Below are 21,715 nucleotides of genomic sequence, written 5' to 3' on the forward strand. Positions count from 1 at the left end.
GGGCTAGACCCCGCCACTGGTCCCCTTGATTTTTGTCTATAATTTCAGTGTCACTGAAATTAAATTAGCAATCATGGACCATCATTAGCTTACTATGAGTATAACGGAATTCACGAGATGTCTACTGAGCATCTACTATTTCAGCGATGTTTGGTAGATGCATACAAATGCTTCAGAGTATGTAATTTCTGCACGAAATAGAAATAAATTTAGTTGATGCAGGGAAATAATTTGTAAATAAGTAAGTAACTTATATTGTAAAAAGTATGCTAGATATAACAATATACACAGTTAAATTTTTTGAAAAGTTATTAAAGTATTCCATACTACCGGTAATGTTTAAATGAAATACTTCATCAAATTGATTTGCTCACTAGTATGCCCTTATATATTCTCCTACTTCAGTCTGTAGTACCATACAGGCTGACACCATGCTAAACATTTTAACGCTCCATAAACTAGAAGATATCTCTGGTTACAGAGAAGGTGTTACCTTCTATGGCCCGCTGTTCCTCGGATGGGAAAGAAACTCTTGTTTTAAAAAAAAATCCTCATCCTTGTTTAAAGATCCTCATCAAAAATATATCTACCAACATTTTATTTAATTAAACTTCTAATATTATTTAATAAATGTCGGACTATAAGTACCTAACCACAAGGACAAATTAAGAAAAATGTTAATAAAGAAGAAATATATAAGTGTAATAAAATAACATAACTAAAATAAACGCAAACTTTAAATGGTAATGTCAACTGTGCTACAATGAAACATTAAGGTTTATCCGATTCGTAAGTAATATTCAGTCGTATTGTATTCCATTAGGGCCTAATAAAATTCATTAACTGATTTGGAATATATTTCATTTGGTTCCTTGTTATACCGGATGAATCTTTTCAAAGCACTTAATACAGAAGACAGATAATGGACTCTTAACTCCTCAAAGTAATGCTGCCTATACCGGATACGATTCACGGTCTTTTCTTTCTAACCATCCTATATAAGGTAGTATACTAACCATACCTATGTTTTCATTAATATTTCTCTGTCCACTTTAAGTGGGGAAAATTATTTTTAATAAAGGGCAATAATCTGTAGTAACACTTCAAAGATTCGGAATACCTCGAATTTTTGGAGGGAACCTGATCCTTCTACATAGTAGTTGTGAGCTTGCAACTAACTAGCTAGACACATGGTCTAGGACATCTAGCCCTAGTTGTCTTACGGGAACGTGGATGAACTCTCTGTGGCTTGGACAATTTATGCAAAATAAAATATGACAATTTCTATTAGAAAACTTTTTAAAAAAATCTGACTAATGATCTGAAAGCAGGCAACACGGCAATGTACAGAAGTTGAGAAATATTAAGATTAATAGTAATATAATTACGTATATAAATTGGAATAGTAAGCACGGTCGCTCGATGGTAGAGCACATACCTCTGATGTGTAGGGTCTCTGGTTCGATCCCCGACTAAGTAAGTTTGTAGTGGACAACATCGTGTCCGTAGGTTTTCTCGGGGTACTCCCTGTTCCTCCCACTTTCTCATTCCACCAATTATTCCATCATTTGAAGCAAAACAAGTAGGAATCTTGTAAAAGAAATATTTTTCATTATAATATTCTATTCTAATGTTCTAATGTATTAATGTTCTATTCCAAAGGAGGTGTTCGGGTATTCACTTAGTGAAGTAAGTAAACCAATATAGCATTAGTATGTCGCATAGTACTTAGTCCTATGGTTCCGAAAGGTACATGAAAAAGTAGAATTGAAGAATTTAGAATTGAGACATTAAAGAATTAGTATGAGTGCTACCAGTTGTATAAGGACTGAATATTTCCAGTTATGGCTCCATAATACAGGTTTTCACTCATTTTTACACTGAAAAAAACGGAGTCCAGATTTCAGGAGAGAAAGAGCATAGTCTGCTTTCTGTTGGGAACACCATGACAAGATCGTGGTGTCAATCGTAATACTGGGTGCAACAGTATTATGTCTTGTGGCGACGTACGCCAGTAAGTGAGAGCGGTGCTTAGTGTTTGCGCAGGAATAATTGGTGCTTTCACTTATCGACGTACGTAGCCACAAGAAATAAGGGTCTTGCACCAAGTATTTTGATTGACACCACGGTCTTGTCATGGTGTTCCCAACAGAAAGCATATTATCCCCGTTTTATCCTTATATTTGGACACCGTTTTTTTTTTTTTTTTTTTTTTTTTTTTTTTTTTAGTGTACTTATATTGCCGTTAACTTAGCATTACCTCAGAAACCAAACTTTGACAAGTATAAGGCCAAGCCTTATGCTTTGTAGACTAAAGGAGGCATATGATTAATGAGAATGTGAGCTTAAGAAATATTTGCTATAAAATTTAAAAAAAAAACATATGAAGAAATAGTCGAACGATTTTGTTCACTACACAAACTCACATGGTCTGAGGTGAATCAGCGACTCCTCACATCAAAGGTGAGCGCCCCAAGACAAACCTACTATGCCCCCTAATATAATAATGATTATAATAATTAAACAAAATTTTAATAGGGCGTTCCGAGCACAAAGCAAACAAGTCACATTCACAAAATTATGAGAAAAATTCACATAATGTTTGTATGTAATATTTAGTAATAGGGAGAAGTTTACACTGTTTGGACAACGTCACAATAATAGAAAATACTTTGTATACTATATTCTACGTTAAAAAAAAGGGCAGATTAAATTAATTTATATCATACTTTTAATGCAAATTAAAATTGTGGGACTGTGAGCTCTGAATGTTTTGCAATTGTGTTTTCCCCTAAGTTCTTACAGTTTAGGTTATACGAGGAAAATAGTAACGAAAACACGTTATATCTATACAGAACTCAAATTTGTATTGTATTTCAAATGTCTGTTTTAATTAATATTTGTAAAACTAACTAACACTATAGCCTATGGAACTCAGAGGTTCAATGTCGCATTCATAAAAGATCTGTATTGACTGTTTTGTCCTTAGCCAGCTGGATCCAGTTTCGACTTTATATTTCTATTTCTACGAGATCCATCTTAACATTGTCCTCCCATCTGGGCCTAGGTCTTCCGAATTGTGGTTTTGAGGTTGGATTTCCAGTTAAAATTTTGAAAGCCTTCCTAATTTCTTCCATTCTGGCTACATGGCCTGCTCACCTGAGCCTCCTAGACTTGAAGATCCTTGATGACCGATATTAACAAACACAAACTATCATATTATAAAAATCCAATTCAAAGAAAAATATATTCCCTCTCATCTATACTTGCACTTGTACAGCTGCAGTTGCTTTTGTAGGAGTTTTACGTGGTAGTTCATTGAAAAACTGGTGATACACAGCCGATATGTACGGAAATAAATCTTTCATGTCTGTCTTTGCTTTTTGTTACTTGTAATCATTGGATGTAAAGCAGGTCCAGCTAGATGTTACATAAACGTATTACAGGATGACTAGGTCAAATATATACCGTACATCAGAATTTATTGTCCTTAAGTATCATATTAAGAAAAAAGGAGAATCTCTTTCATAATGTAACCACTTGATATTCAGCCAGTTGAAATCATAAAGATCAAGTCTTTTCTTTCTGATTGTTACTATGTTACCGAAGCTTCTCGTTGATAAAAATTCTGAAAAGTTCGTTTCGCTCACCCCAAACTTGGGGAACATTTTCTCTTCTTCTCTAATGATATGGATAAAGTCTTTGGTTGAACAAATGCAACATTTTTTTCTACTGATTTTTCCCTACTAGACCTCAAAATCCTAGTCTGGTCACTAACCCATATCGTTACATTCATAAATTCGACTCACAATGCAATCACCTCGCATATCTGCTTATCTAAGTAGGATTAAAGATGAGAAAGAAGGTTATCTGGAACATTAATATCTTTAGATAAAATCACTCATAATAAACCATCGTTATTAAAGTAAAATATACAAATATGCATGGAGATGTGTTCATTACGCTCTGAAAGAAAAACACTGTTTTCCTACAAGAACAATAATATTTCCTACCCTATAAGAGTTATTACAATACCGGACCTGAGCACAAATTAGGGACCTCTTCCACTAAAGGATACTGAGGGGAGAAAATATAACAGGTGACTAGTTTTCGATACCTGCGAAGTATTATTAGTGATAATATGAAATGTGAGCATGAAATAACAGCAAGGATAGGAATGGCAAAAGAAATCATTAGGAGGAAGAAAATACTATTTTGTGAGACCTTGAATAAAGAGTTGAGAAAAAAGACTCATAAAATGCTTGGTGTGGAGTATTGTGCTGTAGGGGGTTACGCAATTTGATGAAAAAGAACTTGAAGCTTTCGAAATGTGGATGGGAAAGAATTAGCTGGGTCGAGCGAAAAACGAATGAGAGGGTATTAGAAATGGTGGGGGAGAAGAGAACAATTTTAGAAATTATTAAGAAGAGGAAGAGAGACTGGTTGGGACATTGGGTAAGAAGGGACTGTATCCTGAGGTACACGCTAAAAGATATGGTGGCAGGAAAGAGAGGAAGAGAGCAAAGAAGAGACTAGAATTAATGGACGATATCAAAACAGAACAATCGTATGTGAAGACGAAGAGGTTAGCAAAAGACTGTGGAACATGGAAATTTCTCAGTTGCGGCAAGTTATTTGCCAATAATGGCAGAATAACTATGGTGATGATGGTGCACACAGGCATCACGTAGACTACACCGTATGTTTAAAAAATTCTATATAAACGGTTAGTAACTCTGCAACCTTCGCATATCTGTTTTTAAAAAATAATTTTCAAGTTTCAAGACTTGATTTTTGTACAATTTGGTTTAGAGATTTAATTACCATTCAGTGTTTGTTAAGCAGACTCCATGAAGGCCAATAATTAGTTACACCTATTCCAGATTTTTTAAATAGTAGTACAGAAAAAGGCCAAATCAAGGGCGAACATCAAATTTAAACGAAACTAATAAACAATCATATTTAATTTATATCTATCTAAGTAAAATATGTGAGTAATATTTTCCTGTTATTTGGAGATAAAATCTTGATTGACATAGTAACATTACTAAAACTTCCTGCTAGATGTTTCAACAAAAGATGAACGATATACAAAAATGATAGATGTTATATATATATATATATATATATATATATATATATATATATATATATATATATATATATATACATATACATATAAGTGTAATTTTGTCACCACAAACTTTGTCAAGCTTTCTAGATACATTGCTGCAGATTCAGTAATGTATGCTTGCATCTTACTATAATTAAAAAAGAAGTCCTCTCACTGTGTGTTTAATTTGTGTGGCCTTTTGCGCCTATGGAAACTACTGTATACAAGTGTGACATAATACGTGTTGCGTGGTATTTATTTATGATCTTGTGCTTTAACAGGAAGCAAATAATTGTAGCTGTAATTTATATTTCGTTTAATTTCATAACACGTAAAGAAGTATGTTTACTGTCTAATGTAATTATAATTCATTACTATGACAATCTTGAAGCCACAACAAGGCAAATAAACAAAGATGAGTGTAAATTTGCCTCGGAGACGTCAATTACTGACTAAGACAACTAACTTATATGGAGCGGAAATGCATGAATTATGGTGCTACAGAGTGAGAGGGTGTGAGTTTGTGTGTCTGTGTGTGAGGAAGAAGGTCTCCTTTTTGGTGAAGCATCAAATGAGAAATGAGATGCCCGCTTTGAATCTTCTTTAGAAAGAGGTGTGGCTGTCTGTTTGACCTTTTGCCGCCGAAGCGCTCACATCGAAACAAATGAGGACACGAAGATGAGGCAATCAACCCGCCATATAAATAGCACTGCAGGTATTCCAGAAGAACCACACACATCGTAACCACTGTGCTAGTTTTTATTACGTTTTTTTCATAAACCAACCAACATTATGCATTGGGTAAGTGAACAACATTCCCATACACATTCTTACTGCATAGGTTTCATAATGTTAGTCATCTCTTAAAGAAACATAATTACAATCATAATGAATATAATGTAATTATTATAACTATATTCAAGGTCAGCTATATGATGTGGAATATATTTATTAAGTTCAAAGAATAATAGTACAATCACATAAAAATATTCGAACTTCTAGTCCATCCAAAGTGTTCGTCTTTAGAGAATGAATACCGCTAAATACACTGTTAGTCAACAATCTTTAAAAAGGGAATCGAACTTAGACCACTGGTATTAGAAATCTGATCCTTATTGTTTCCAGTAGGTTTATTGATTTGAGTTTAACATCCCTTCCAGCATCGAGGCTATATGAAACACGGACCTACTGATTAACATGGAATCCTAACCACATAAGCTTCCGGCGGGAATCAAACCCGGGTCTCCCATGCCAAAGGCGTATACACTAACCGCTTAGCCACAAAGGAGCTCAACAGTAGATTTATGTTTTGTTACAATATTTAAAAAGTACGTATATTAGGAAAGTTAGTTTTATGGAAAAAAATACAATGTTTCTTGATGATAAATAACTATTTTAAAATTAATTTTGTTATTTATGTGTTACAGATTTTTTCAATTTAGAGTTAAAATGTAAACATATTTCTATTTTTTATGTGAATTTGATTTTCTCAAAGTATAAAGTTTTAATGTATAAGTTTTTACAATGAACATTCACAGACAGTTAATTTAGTAAGTTGTATCAGAGGATACTTTTTACTCTAAAAGTTTCTGTTTTAACTTACACACGAAACAAATCGATACAGAATTCAACTTTTATTAAAATAATGAAAGAAAAGAAAATGAAAACAGCATGTTCCTTTCTTTTAAAGCCTTTTATATATATATATATATTAAATTATCAATGTATTCTTTCGTCCATGTGTTTCCCATGATGTTTCAACCTTGAATGACGTACAAGCTTATCATCCTTTGAATCACGTTATGAATCCTGCTGAATATCTCCGATACTGATTTTTCTACATGACAATGCAAATGGCCATTACTTTGTACACGTAAAAATAACTATAAAATAAACAAGAAAGAAAAAGAAAAGAAAGAATTGAAAATGATAAAACAAAAAAGAAAACGAAAATACATTTCATTCTTAAAGTTAGTTCTTTATTAATAATAGGTCTGTTATTTACATGCTTATTTTTATACAAAATGATTTTGTTCTTCATTTGAACGGCGGGAGCTCATGTGGTTCGGATTCCACGTTAATCAGTAGGTCCACGTCTGATATAACATCAATGCTGAACGGGACGTTAAACCCAAAACCAATTCAATTCAATTCTTCATTTGAAAGAACATACGAAACAAATCATTAAAATATAGTAAAGAGCACAATTTTGGCTATGTAACCAGTATATGCTCTTTCAGCGTAGAAGACCTGAATTGAAATGAATTGAAAATTTCAATATAGTTCCGCAATAATGTCCTTTTGGCTAATGGAAAATAGTGGTTAATGAAATTTGTTACCAAAGACCTGATGAAACGGCATTATGAAGAAAAACAGGAAAACTTACTAGGGATGGTCATGGGGTATCACTCTGACTACATATCGATACTATGCTCATTAGACCCCTTTTTGTATATGAAACAATTAGGCAACCGAAGAAATCCTCGATTGCAAGTGTAACCATTTTTTGAAACAGAAGCTTCATTTTTGGTATCAGGGGTTTTTCTTGGGTGTCCAACACAATGGTGAGGTACGTACGCATTTTGTAAGATAAGGGTGGGTGGGTTATTTAATGGCGTCTTATGACTTGCAAATTGCCTTCCGTTTGGTACACCGGGTCACAACCTAGTTAGAGAAAACCCACGGATACGATGTGTGTTTACCACATGTCCTGAGATTGAATGGTGGCTCGGGAGTAAAACGCTCACCTCAAGGGTAAATATCTCTGATTTCTGGCCGTATGAGTTATTTTGTGGTGCAGAACATAGTGACCATGGGATTTTTCGGGATTCTCCCTTTTTTCCTCACTCTCATTCCACTGTTTTAATATTTATTCATTTTCGTCAATTATCCCTCTTTTCTAGCCTAAAAAATCATAACGTGGGTCATTAAATTAGAAGTTTAATTTAATTTACCTTCCTTTGTTAGTATCTTAGTTTGGCCAATCCTGACCGGTTTGAAACAGTTTCCAAACCACGATCAGCGAAGAACACAGCGGAAACTTAGTAAACAAAGATTTTTTATAAGTGAAATACACACCTGTTGATGGTTTGTTGCAAAGAGAAAGGTTGAGAAGAGCATTTGCTGTGTACTTCCTTAGTAAATCTCAAGGTCAATTTCTGGAAAAGAAAAATAAAGGGGAAGTTATCTTTATTACAAATAAATACATGCTGGAGAATAGTATAAATAACACCCTTTCATAGAGTTTGAAAAGCATATTGATTAATGAATATTACACGAATTTCAAAATGCAATAGATTATTAAATATCTATATACAATCATGCTACGTGTGGCTGACGTTTATAATTTACTCATATTTAACGCCCACGCTGCGACATGACAGATTTTCATCGACAATAGTTTTATTAAATGATATATTAGGTTTATTGCTAGAGGGTGCGGTGGCTTAACTAGTAGAGAGCTCACGTCTGACGGAAAGGGTCTTTAGATCTGTCCCAGCTCATATAAATTCGTGACGCATTCATTGATTCTTCTCTTATTATCACACAACTTATATTGATCATCCGTTTTCTTTAGCCTAAGAGACATAACTGTGGGATGTTAATGTTTTCATTCCTTTTTCTAAATAATAAATACATAAGAATGTTTAATATTCTTACGTTTAAAATATTCAACTGTAGTTCAAATATTGAAACTCGTGCTTTCCATTTGAATGGTTAGAGGTTCGATTCTCAATGGAATCGCAGAAAGCTTATTTATTTACCCGGTACAATGTGAGGACGAGTGAGTCACTTGGATTGAAAAGAAAATAATGAGATCCGGATCTTACAGTTCAAAATTGACAGTGTTGAAATTCGGTGTGAAATTATCGAATTACAATCTGGGTAGTGAAGATTTCAGATTTTACCCTCCGGGATACTTTCAGTGTGAGGAGGGGGTGAACAGAAGTATTGCGTTAACATTGATAAACCCAAATGGAACATGAATGGGGTTCCGGGAGAAGTTTCTTAGCCCCGTGAGGAAGGAGAGTTGCAGAATTCTTCCTGGACCAACCTCTGAAATCATCATTGAATCCAGGTGATCACTCATGACCCTCTAACAGTTTAGCATTTTGATGAAAGTAAAGCCATAAGGTTGAGTTGAGTTGATTTTGAGTTTAACGTTTCTTTCAGCAGCGAGGTTACATGAGACGGGACCTCCTGATTAACGTGGAATCCCAACCACATGAGCTCCGCCCGGGGATCGAACCCGAGTCTCCCAAGCCAAAGGCTGTAAGCCATAAGGTTCAATATAGCTTAGGGATCTAACTTGTTTTCAAGTATGCAATACGGTGTACTCTAGGAAGGAAGTTTCCAGCATAAGTCCTATGTTTAACATGCATTAAAAAAGAAATAAAAAAAAATGATATAGGCACATTTTGCAAATTGCTTTTACAAATTTATATAATACTGTACTACCTTCAGTATGAGTTAGCGTTTGCTTGTGCTTGTCTTGTGACACAAACGCTAGTAACAATTCCATTATAATTTTAACAGTATCTGAGCAGTATATTGGGAATTTATACCGTAACTTGAGGACATCATTCAAAAATATTTTCTAAAGAAAGTAGAGCAGAGCAATAATACACACATGGTATTTAAACGTTTGAATGTTGAACCCAACAGCCTGTCTCATAGAAATAACAAACTCTACAGAACTGCATGCATGTGAACTTTCCTGCATTTGCATATGAAAATATCTTCTGCATTATTGTTTATGAATGCAGTTTTCTTTTTTTATTGTTTGCCATTTTTTTGTTATGTATCTTCTTGAAGCATTTGTGCAACATCACTTATATTACATAACAGTGATGTCATAGTGATCCGGCTTTGTTCCACCCACGAGTCTGCACCAACTTCTTAATGATATAATCATACTTAACAACCTTCTTCTTCTCCCCCCCCCCTCACTCTCCTTCAAGACTAGCGAAAGCAGAGATGAAAGAAAAATAATGACATGCACTTTTTTATAGTTACTTGAGAAGTGTAAGAGATTGACCTTACTGAGTGACTAATTATTTCAAGCTACACGTAGAGGGAAAAAATCTGACGACGGTAGTACACAGAAAAAATAGTTTTTTTTTAATAACTATATTACTTTCATAACAAAAACTAAGGGACACGGTGGCTTAGTGGTGGAGTGCTTACCTCTGGTGCCTGGGTTCCCTTGTTCGATCCACGCCCAAGTGAGTTTGTGGTAGACATCATCGTGTCCGTGTTTTTTTCGGGTACTTTCATTTTCTCCCACTTTCTCGTTCTATCAACCATCATCCCTCACTTGCTTCAACCATTGTCTCATTTAGCCTAATAGGTTTAATCGTGGGACGTTAAACTGGAAGATTTGATTTCATAACAAAAGCCAATAAAGCCGTACTCGCTGGTTTAATAGCTATCATGTGTGTCTTTAATTCTTTAAGTCCTGGATTCGCTGGAATAGCGTTGAAGGCACTACAGTAGTAAAGATACCATTTTAAACAGTAGCTCCCGTTTTATGTAGCCTTACTGCTAACAAAGGACATACATTCATATAAACGTATTAATTTGCATTTTACCAGAATGTACACTCACGTGCAAAATTAATCTCGCATGTCTATAAATATGTTTTTGTAGGAATATAATTTGATAACGAATTCGCTCGGTATTTTTTTGCAATGTTAGTATATGTATAATCGGCAAAGACATGTATGTGACAAATTTCATGTCAAAAGAGCATTAAATAAGAACAATAAAACGAAAATAAAACTTTCTTGTCCTTTTAGCAACATTTTGTTTTACTTATTCTAATTTTTGTATTTATAATTCTTTTCCTATGAAATTAACCCCAAATATACATTTCCCGCTTATACACATAGTATCAGTATTAAAAGGACGCTGCAAAATCATTATCAAATTATATTCTTACAAGAAGACAGTTATAGATATGCAACAATAATTTTGGACATGAGTGTACATGATTGTCTTCACACCACATAATCAAACCCGAATCTTCCACACCATGCGTGCACTCTAACCGGCTAGCGATGGGGAAGTCCACCCGCGAATTCAAATAGCAGCAATATTAATAACGCTTACTCAAAGACGGAAATAATGTTATAGTTTAGGTTAAAGTGGCTAACATTAATTTAAGTTCGAGAAATAAATATGAAATTTAACTGCCAGTAAATTAGCGATAACGTTAATTGAAATTTCTAGTTTAATATCCCCAGTTTATTTCCTTTAGGAAAACAGGAACGGGTAATTAATGAAAGTGAACGGTGTCGTAAGAATTAATGGAATGATAACGTGGGAGAAAATTAAAGAACCGCAAGAAATCCCACGGACACACTGTTGTCGAACACAAACTTACTTACCTGGCGTAGAATCAAGCCAGCGGTAACTTACACAAGACAGAACACTTTGTACCCCCTTCCCCTGCCTTCTAAGCAAAACTCTGGTAAAAACAACAACTTATATTAATAACTGGTATTACAGCTTCGGTAATCTTTCTTTGACAGTTATATTGAAATCAAATCTTTCAGCTTAACGTCAGAAGATTAAGCCCTTTAAGTTAAGAGTCTTCATCCCGGCAAAATTAAAATACCGCTAATTTTACAGTAATTATGTGATATCTTCAAATAGATAAAAGATAATTGAAATATGGAACAACAGCGCCCTAGACAATATTATTCTGCGTGAGGTACCGTTATCACAAGTGACCTAGTGGATTTCCGTTTCAGTGTTTAGAAACGCGAAAATAAATGCCGATTTTCAAAATGGCTCGAAATCGAAAGCAGATAAGTGAGTCGTGATAACGGTTTCTCATGTAAAATAATATTGTCTAGGGCGCTCTTGTTACACATTTCGATTATCTTTTATCTATTTGAAAATATCACATAATTACTGTAAAATTAGCGGTATTTTAATTTCGCCGGGATGAAGACTCTAAAGGGATACGGATGATTAAGGCAAGGGAATAATGATGAAAAAATGGGTGGAATGAGGATGTGGGATGAAACGGGTATACCTCGGGAAAACCCACAGACACGATGTTGTCCACCACCAACTTACTTAGCCGGGGATCAAACCGCAGACCTCACACACCAGTGATAAATGCTCTTCCACTGATTCACCGTATCCTGCACCGTATCTAATGAATGGTATGGAGGTAATATTATATTTCTTTGAAACATGTATTTCCATTTTTATAAAGTCAAATATCCGTACCTAATTTTAACAGTAACGATCGAGTTTACGTTAAGACAATGTGAAATATAGGCTACCTATTGATAAGAAATATTTTCCGACTTCCCTACACAAATTGTTGCTACGTAATATCTAGAACTTTTAGATTACTCTACCTATACATGCAGGCCGGTAGCCAGTCCAAAAATTTAGGGGGGCCCAGCTGAAGTTGGGGGGGCCCGATCCAACAATATTATAGTTCATCACCTTATTATATTAAATAGTTCATTTGCAAGCCTACCGTGAAAATTTTAGAAAGGGCCAGCAAAAGTTTAGGGGGGCCCGGCCCCCTAGACCCCCTGGATACGGGCCTGTATACTGGTATATCAAATTTCTCTGTGCTGCCCACGAGACAACACTATACCAAAAATAACGTTGTCTCGTCTCGTGAACTTTTGTAAAAATCTCGACTCGTTTCGTTTTGTAAATTTTGTGTACAAAATTTATGGTCTTGAGTTTTTTTCTTAATTTCATCTAAAACTTGTCAGAATCCCTCCAGAAACCAAACGATTTGACATTTAGTCCATATTTTATGATTAGAGTATATTGTGTAATAACTTACGTATGTTTAAACGTTGATACATCCTCTTCATTGTGTTCGCATAACAACTTTATCAATTCATAATTTTTATTTTTTTATCCCACGAATCATTTAACACCAAAACAGTGTCCGAGAGCTTAAGAGTTTAGTGAACTAGTGTTATCGATAAGATTTTCTTCTATTATACAACCTTCCAACTTACGAACATAATTCCGTGGAGAAATTGTATAACTTTATCTTATTTGAGTGCGTTTGTAATTTATATCATAAAGACATAGATTTTATATTTGAGAATAGAGTAGTTCGTACCCATAAGTTTACTTTGTTTATAATATTTTTATTTTTATCTATTTCAACAGGTATTCTTCGCATTGTGTCTAGTGGCAGTTTCTGCCTTCCCGCAACAGAAACCAGATCCAGTACCAATTATTAGGCAAGAAAGTGAAGTCAATTACGACGGCACCTATCAATACAAGTAAGAATCAAGAGAAATAATAGTAACCACTGTGTTGCGTTTCTGTACATTGTTTAGTGTTCTCCAAAGTCATATCTTTTTTCTTCACCATTAGTTTAGTTGATATCTTCATTTTTGTCTTTCGTTTGGTTATTCTCTGATCTTACAAGTTCATCCGAACTAAACCAATCAAGAAGTGTCGGATCGAGAAGGTAAAAACGGAGGGGGGGGGGGCAGCAAGAACACAGACTATGATAAGTATAAATATAACAAAAAAAAAATCTCGCTTTTTCACCCATCAACTTCGAACATCGATATGCCACCTTAGTCGTACCTGCAAGATCATAAATAGTGCCCATCAGCAGCAACGACCTTCTGCCAACGTTCTGGAAGGCTATGAATTCCATCGCGGTAGAACTTGGTGGGCTGTGAAGCGAAGAAGGTATCAAGTGCACTTTGCACCTCTACTGGGGATTCGAACTGGCGTCCTATGAGGTGATTGTCCAAGGAATGGAATAGGTAATAATCGAACGGTGCAATGTCCGGGAAGTATGGCGGATGCAATAGTGTTTCCTATCCAAGGCGTAGAATGGTGTCCCGGGTCATCCTAGCCACGTGGGGCTTAGCGTTGTCCTGTAACAGGAGGACCCCTTTCTGATTCAGAGGTGTTGGCTCCAGAGTTTTGAGTTTTTCTTTAACGCGGCTCAACTACTGACAGTGTACAGTTGCATTGATGCTCTGACCAGATGGTAGCAGTTCCCGATGCAAGATGCCGCGAGCAGTCAACTAAACATACAGGAGGAATTTGTTCTGATGCAGTGCTGGTTTCGGCTGTTTTGGAAGCGGTTCATGGGATGCTAACCAATTATGACGGCGCCGTGGAGCTTCATACAGGACCCATTTCTCATCACATGTCAACACCCCGTCCAGAAATGGTTCCTTCCTCAGACGAGACAGCAAAGAAACACAGGTGTCTGTCCGCGTTGCCTTCTGGCCCGGAGTCAAATTATGTGGATCCCATGGACCCAACTTGTAGTCTTCCAAAGTTGATAGAGATGCTGCCGAATGGTTTGTCCACTCGCACTGAATTGTAGTCTCAGTTCCTCACATGTCTGGTCACTATTCGCCTCAATTGCTGCCTGAAGATCTTCATTTTGTACATGTGTTTGTCTTCCGGCATCTTCGAGTGTTTCATCACCGTCCTTAAACTTGTTAAACCACCGCTGCACTGTCAACCTAGTCTCGACACCGTCACCAAAAACCTGGAATATATTCCGCCAGACATTTGACCCCAGTTTGAACTCGTACTGCATACACGCGTTTAAGACTCTCTATGGAGGTCCGATGTTCACTCTGTCCTTACGCATGTTCACGGTGTAACTGAACTGCCACTACCAGTTAGTATGTTGAATATACCCACACTAAGAATGACCTTCGCCTTATCTCCATTCGCATTAAACTCACAGTGTGAGGGCCAATTGAACACAGACCTCCACCAAAAGCGACAGAAGTTTCTTGGTTACCTTTATACATCATTGACCCTTTATATATAATTTTTCAAGGATTCAGCAGAAGTTTCCAACTTGACTCTGTCCCGGCTGGACGTTGATATTGTGGACCTCAAGTATTGTTTTACCTACTGCATAAGAGAAAAACTGCAATTGAAACTATATCTAAAAAGTTTCCAAAAATTTCCAGTAAAGAATAACAGGCAATGCTTACTATATACACTTTCAAAACTATATAAATAAGAGTTTAAATTATTTTTGTCACAGGGGTTGGGCTAGGCCTCTCAGTCTCGGGCAAGATCCGCCACTGTAATCGAGAACAAAGTTGGTAGATGCTGACCTGCTAAATAAGCGTATTAAATGTTATATTGTGCAGGCTTTGGGAGCCCGAGTTCTGATCGCTTTAATTTTGCATCACCTTTTCAATAACGAAAACCCATACACCGATCTTATTAGATCAGGATCCATTTACCTACTACATAATCGTGTGAAATGTGAGGAGTGTTCAGAAAGTATGGTTACAACGCTTGCTGTGAAACGTGTGTGTATCATTTAATACAACCAATACAGGCAGCAGATAGCACATATATTACGTTATTTTTCGACATAGTCTGCATATCGGATGAGACACTTGTTGCATCGTGTTATGAGTTTGAAGATTCTATCCTGAAGTGTTTCATCGTCTGAAGCTCTGCGGCGGTATCGTAGGTGCTCCTTCAAATATGGAAACAAGTGAAAGTCGCTTGGAGCGAGGACCCGGATCTGCTTCCCGTATGCGAGCTGTGTTCAAATCTGTTGATGCCGTGCTGTGTCGGCCATTAAGTTCCTCGTCGGAGACATTTCCTCCACCAGCCGCAAACTTTCGACACCATTTTGTGACACGCTAAGGAGACATTACAATCTCTTCATAAATCTCTTCCAGCTGTCGGTGAATTTCAGCCGTGGTTACATGTTTCGCCCCCTAGAAATCGAATAACTGAGACGACTTCTTCGCGACACCTGTTTTCCAAATGAGTCGTCATTGCGTTTACTTTTGTCCACCATAAAGAAAAGAGAAATAAAATAGTAGATTCAGACCATTCTTATGGCACTGAATCCATACTAATAAATTATTTTTTGGTATCTATTACCATTCTCTCATTATGGTGATCAATATTGAAACAGGAAATCGGCAGATTTACATCCCTGCCGATTTGAATATGGCAATAATAGAAATCTTAAAACGAAATAGACCCTATGTTATTGGAACGTGAATCCCTATCTGGAAAAGCCATTACTCGCTATGTCTTACCGGTTTTAATTTATTTACACCACTTCTGATTTAATTATAGGGTTAAGTGGAATATATGGGTTCCTATTTCTGGGACGCTGAGTCGATCAAAGAAGAACTGCTTCTCACTTTACCTTACAGATTCTGCCCTGATACGGTACCTGTCAACAGACGGACGGACAAAACCCGTCTGCATGCATATACAAATTTACATATTTCTGTATAGCATAATTTCGAAGTTTACGGGCGGATCTTACTCGAATCTTTGTTACATCTGGAGTATATCGGTAATTATACTTTGGTGAAAACGCCGTTTTAGAAATTAGCTCAACACTATCGAATCAGAATCATTAAAGAGTTTTAAATTAGATGTAGCATGGGTATCTGTAGAATATATCAGAATTTCGATACTTTACTAAGATATCGGACAAGGACAGCCAATATATTTCAATGAGAACTCTGCAGTGCCCAGAACTTCGTTCAACACTAAACGGAAACGATGCAAACGTTTATTGAAAATATACATAAATGACCAGTATGAGCTGTCTATATAACTAAATTTACAGAAGTTGTCGTATTGCAAGCCAGAGCCGAATTAGGGGGGTCTACTGTTCTGTCGCCTATCTGCGAATCGATCATTATGATCAACTCATCGTTTAAATCAAATAAATCATGTTTCTTTTCAGAAATGAATCATGATTCTTATCATAAATCATTCTTCAACCAATTCTTTGCCACTAGCGAATTGTGAACCAACAATCACCAAACGTGTAAACGAATCAGTTAGGTTCTTTCTAAAGCTTCACATTTATCCTCCGTTAACGGACATATTTCAATAGCAAATACCTCAATAACACGTACTTTTTTTTTGTCGCTACAAAAATCTATGTACTGTTATGATAAAGATTCCCCTCCCACTTCCACGGATACTTTCAGATAGGCATGCGGACACGGTCAATTTTCTTTTACCCTCAATGTTTTAGTAATATCTTCATAACAGACAGGAATTATTATCAACTTATACTTATTTAGCACCGAAAATACTTTCTTACATCTGAAAATAAATCTTCAATTGATGCCTTGAACTCTCCTAGCAAATGAAAACAAATTTCCGATTGTTTTTTTTTTTTTTTTTTTTTTTTTTTAAGGAAAAAAAGATCGGAAATAGGGCAGACAAGTATTGAAGACTTCTCAGCAAGAAATTCAATAACAATTATGATTCGTTAGTTCTTTCTACATTTTCAATATTTGGCGATGGCATTGCATGCTGTTATTGGGTTACTTTTAATTTTCAAGCAGATAGCAAACGAATTACGGGACTTATATATATATATATATATATATATATATATATATATATATATATATATATATATATATATGACTAGTAGAGAATAAAAAGACCATCCAACAATTTTGTAGTGTAAGCCCGTACAAACACATCCCCTTAAATATCCTTTTCTTCTTTTCAGAGTGGGTTTCCCCATTATTACCTCAGTAATTCGAGTACTGAGTACAGTATTCGGATAATTCATTTGGCTAATTCATAATTTTAACTAATGGTATCTCATGTATACACCGTAATTATCATATGAGCTTTGAGTAATTTAAATTTATGTTACCTCTCTGTAACGGATAGGCTATCTCTCATTTACGTATGAACAAATAGTTTTGTCCCATCGATGTCCGATACTGAAAGATTTCGTTGTATACTTGGTACAAAGCAGGGGGGGGGGGATAAGGAAGAAAATAGGAAGTATAGTATATCTTCTCGGTTATACAGATTGAAATACCATTTGGAAACGTTATCTTAAGACTGGAGCTACAATAACACATGGCAAGCAGCATCATAATTACAAGGTACAGAGAACAAAGGTCCAATATAATCTCACCGTTCACGACTTATCCGATTCAACACCGCGAAAGAATAGCGAAGAAAATTAAACGACTCTAACGATGAATAATTGAAAGGAATTCGTAATTCAAAAAGAACCACAAAACCCTAATTGATTCACATGAGTGAATACAATAATCGAATCACTTTTGTGAATAAAAATTAATCATTTTTTTATATCATTAAGTGGGAAGCTTTGCGTTAGGTTATAAGTACGCAAACAGATACTGTTTTTTATTTGACCCTGGTAATATTTTACAATGAGCTGACACAACAATATCCTAATAATTTGTTGTAAACTTATCGTATTATTACATACAGAGGTAATGGCTTAGCCTATGGCTAAAGCTGAGTGTAAAGTGGAACGTCAATGGTTATAGAAATTGTAATTGGAAATGAAACACAAAACATGTCTTACTATATAGTTTATTTCTTCTAATGTCTAAATATTCAGACTTTGGACTTGAAAATCCACTTAAAAAAAAAAAAACTAATTTTCTCTGAATAGAGGGTAATAGATCAAGAAAAAAGTAAAGGACTTCATAAATGTTGTTTGTTTAAAGACTTCCGCTGGATACGAACTCTATTCGAGAATCGAACTGTAGTAATCAGCATAAATATTACTAAACTCATTTTTATAAACGTTGAAACTCATGATTTCAACTGTGTGGTGAGATCTCGGCACAGACGCTGAGTTGTTAGAGTGTCCTAAATGAGAGAACATTTGGGGATAATAGAAGTGTTAGTACTGTTAGAACAGTACTAACGTACGAAAGTATTGAAAGTGAAATGAATCCAGGCCGTATCCAGGGAGGGGTCTATGGGGAGGCCCCCTAAATTTTTGCTGGCCCCTTAAAATTCACTAATATCTTGTCTTTTTGACTATTGTGTAACTAAACAAATGGAATTTTGCATTGCATAATCACGATAACGTTAGAACGATGCAAGCAAGACAATTGTGTCAAAAAAAAAAAAAAACTTGAACTATAAATATACCAAAAAATTGTTTCATGTAGTTTGAATATGTAAAAAAGAAATATAAAGGAAACAATATTCTTTTATAAATATTTTAAACTTTAATAAATATTGTTAATTAAAAACAAGTAACCTTTCACACACCAAATTAAAGTATCTTTAATTTTGTAGAATGGTGTTATGATTCGTTTTACAAGAGAGCCGTTCTTAAAGTAAGTTAACTGAGACTTCACTTCCATCTAATGAAAAACGTAAATATAAGTATGAATAGCTACGATAATTTGAATTTAAAAAAAACAATCAAGTAAAATAAAGCATTTTTGTGTTTTCAAATATGAATTTACTTTTTTTCAGTTATGAAACTGGTGATGGCATCACTGCCAATCAAAATGGACAACTGAAGCAGGTTGGTGACGAAGCCGGTGAGGTTTCTCAGGGATCATACAGATACACTGCGCCAGACGGCAGTGTTATCGAAGTGAACTACATCGCTGATGAAAATGGATTCCAACCACAAGGTGCTCATCTGCCAGTACCTCCAGAAATCCCTCCTCAAATCCAGCGAGCTCTGGAATATCTCAAATCGTTGCCTCCAACACCAGAAACACCTGGAAAGCGAAAATAAATAGAGAGTGAAGAATGAGAAGGTTATTAAGACCAAAAGGCTAAAGGGAAGCATAATCATGAAGCACCTTTAGCTTTGTGGCGGCGTACTTCCTGGATTAACTAAGAACTTTATCCGAACCCAATAACAATGACAATTTCTAGTCTTGGCTGTTCTTTTACCAGAAACATTTATATGGATTATTTTTGTACATACTTTATACAAAGTATAAAATAAAATGAGCTTTTCCTAAGAAAAATGATAACATTATATTCCTTTATTTGTTATTTTTATTCTTTGCTTAGAAAAACACTAAGCAATTATTGTAGATTTAATTATTTGAAGCAAACACTATTTTCTTTGCTCTAATATTGTAAGTGTATCTACAACATGATCTCGCGATCACTCACCATATATTCCAGCGTTTCCCAACCTTTTTCAACTTGCGGCACACTATAGGTGTAACTTGAATTCTCGCGGCACACTCATATAGATATTATTATTATTATTATTATTATTATTATTATTATTATTATTATTAGTATTAGTATTATTATTATTATTATTATTATAATTGTTATTATTATTATTACTATTATTATTATTATTATTATTATTATTATTATTATTATTATTATTATTTCTAAATATGAAATATAGTGATATTTTTTTCTTTGATTACTGATCTCCTTTTCACAGAGAAAAAAGCTCGATCACTATTTTCCCCCCGTGGTAAATCATTATGCTTTTTTTAAATTCTAATTTAAAAATATAAAACAACTGCAATGAGATATGGGACCAAGGCTTTTAAAAATACACTTTTTTTTAAAAAACTGTATCCAACCTCTCACTAAGAAGGAAGATCAATAAATAACAAGATCACTGAACAAACAAATTTCTTTTACTTTTAAAACACAAATGTAGGTAATTTGTATGCATGTTTGCTTTGTCGAAAGGACTGGATGTATTTTAAAATTTCAAGTTACGAAACAGTCTGTAACAATAAAGAAGCAATAATGGTCATAACAATGATAACAAATACTATTTTCAACATTAAAAATGTACAGAAAAGTAACAGTGTGAAACTCAAAATTATAGATACCTAGTAGAGGTTCACTTTAATGTTAAATACAAATATACATTTTTCCCTGTCTTGCAATTTGACTGCTATAGAATTAATAATTTGTTTCGATTTCGTCGCGGCACACTAGCGGCCCATTCACGGCACACCGGTTGGGAAACGCTGGTATATTCTCTTGATATACCTTTTCCCTAAAAATCAAGTGGCGTACACAAAGGGAGTTTTCGGGTTTTAACACCCTCCTCATGAAATTTTTGTGTGCGCCACTGCCCAAAACCATTTCTGATATTTTAACCCTTCAAGTGCACACTGGAGACTGTAGGGTCCCGACTATATTTTAAATTTACACTAAGCTTCCGGAAACATTATTCGTAAGTCCTATATGTTCTAAATAATACGAAAACCAAGGTGTAATATTGCGAGCGCGTGTCTATGTATATATAATCTCAATATTTTCCGACATACTGTATGTATATTTATTATCTGTCGACTTATCTTCCTGCATTAAGACATATTCAAGTCTCACAATTACTTTCATAATCTTTGTACAACTATCCAAGTTTTGTTAACTACTTTCAAAATCTTATGCAAAATCATCCAAGTTTATTTAAAATCTTATGTAAAAGCATCCAAGTTCTATTAATTACTTTGCAAATCTTATGTAGAATAATCCAAGTACTCCAAGGTTTACCAAACCTCAGTGCGTATTTTTTGTATACCAGAAAATAAGTGTGTACTTGCAGAGTAAAACTTTCACAAAACTTTTGATTTTCTCAGTACTGTCATGATTACGATGCGTTATTGATTTATATGTTTCAAGTAGCCTTTTCCCGAATTTCAATAAAGTACCTTGCATTTTTAAACCTTCTTTTGTGTGTATTACAGACTGTTGGAATAAGTGTTTCTAAATATTGAGATATATCTATTTCATTTCTCAGCGCCTTCTACCTGTGGCACTCAAATACGGAAAGATGACAGCCTCAATTTCAAATTCTTACTTCTTAACTTCTCAGAA

At 35.0% G+C, this 21,715-nt stretch overlaps 1 protein-coding gene across 1 annotated transcript; it reads left to right on the forward strand.

Moving 5' to 3' along the window:
- The first annotated feature begins 5,768 nt into the window (after positions 1-5,768).
- LOC145686548 (endocuticle structural glycoprotein ABD-4-like) lies at positions 5,769-19,878 on the forward strand. Its single transcript, XM_081759984.1, has 3 exons — positions 5,769-5,914; positions 13,274-13,389; positions 19,370-19,878. The coding sequence occupies exons 1-3, from the start codon at positions 5,906-5,908 to the stop codon at positions 19,638-19,640; spliced, it is 396 nt and encodes a 131-aa protein (XP_081616110.1). The 5' UTR covers positions 5,769-5,905; the 3' UTR covers positions 19,641-19,878.
- The last annotated feature ends 1,837 nt before the right edge of the window (positions 19,879-21,715 follow it).

This window comes from Thermobia domestica, chromosome 5 (assembly GCF_964235325.1).
Source record: "Thermobia domestica chromosome 5, izTheDome1.hap1.1, whole genome shotgun sequence".
Taxonomy (NCBI): Eukaryota; Metazoa; Arthropoda; class Insecta; order Zygentoma; family Lepismatidae; genus Thermobia; species Thermobia domestica.

Excerpts from the sequence above, each read along its gene's own strand:
- LOC145686548 (XM_081759984.1), top strand. Across the intron at positions 13,390-19,369 it reads GACGGCACCTATCAATACAA|TTATGAAACTGGTGATGGCA; the intron begins GTAAGAATCAAG and ends ACTTTTTTTCAG.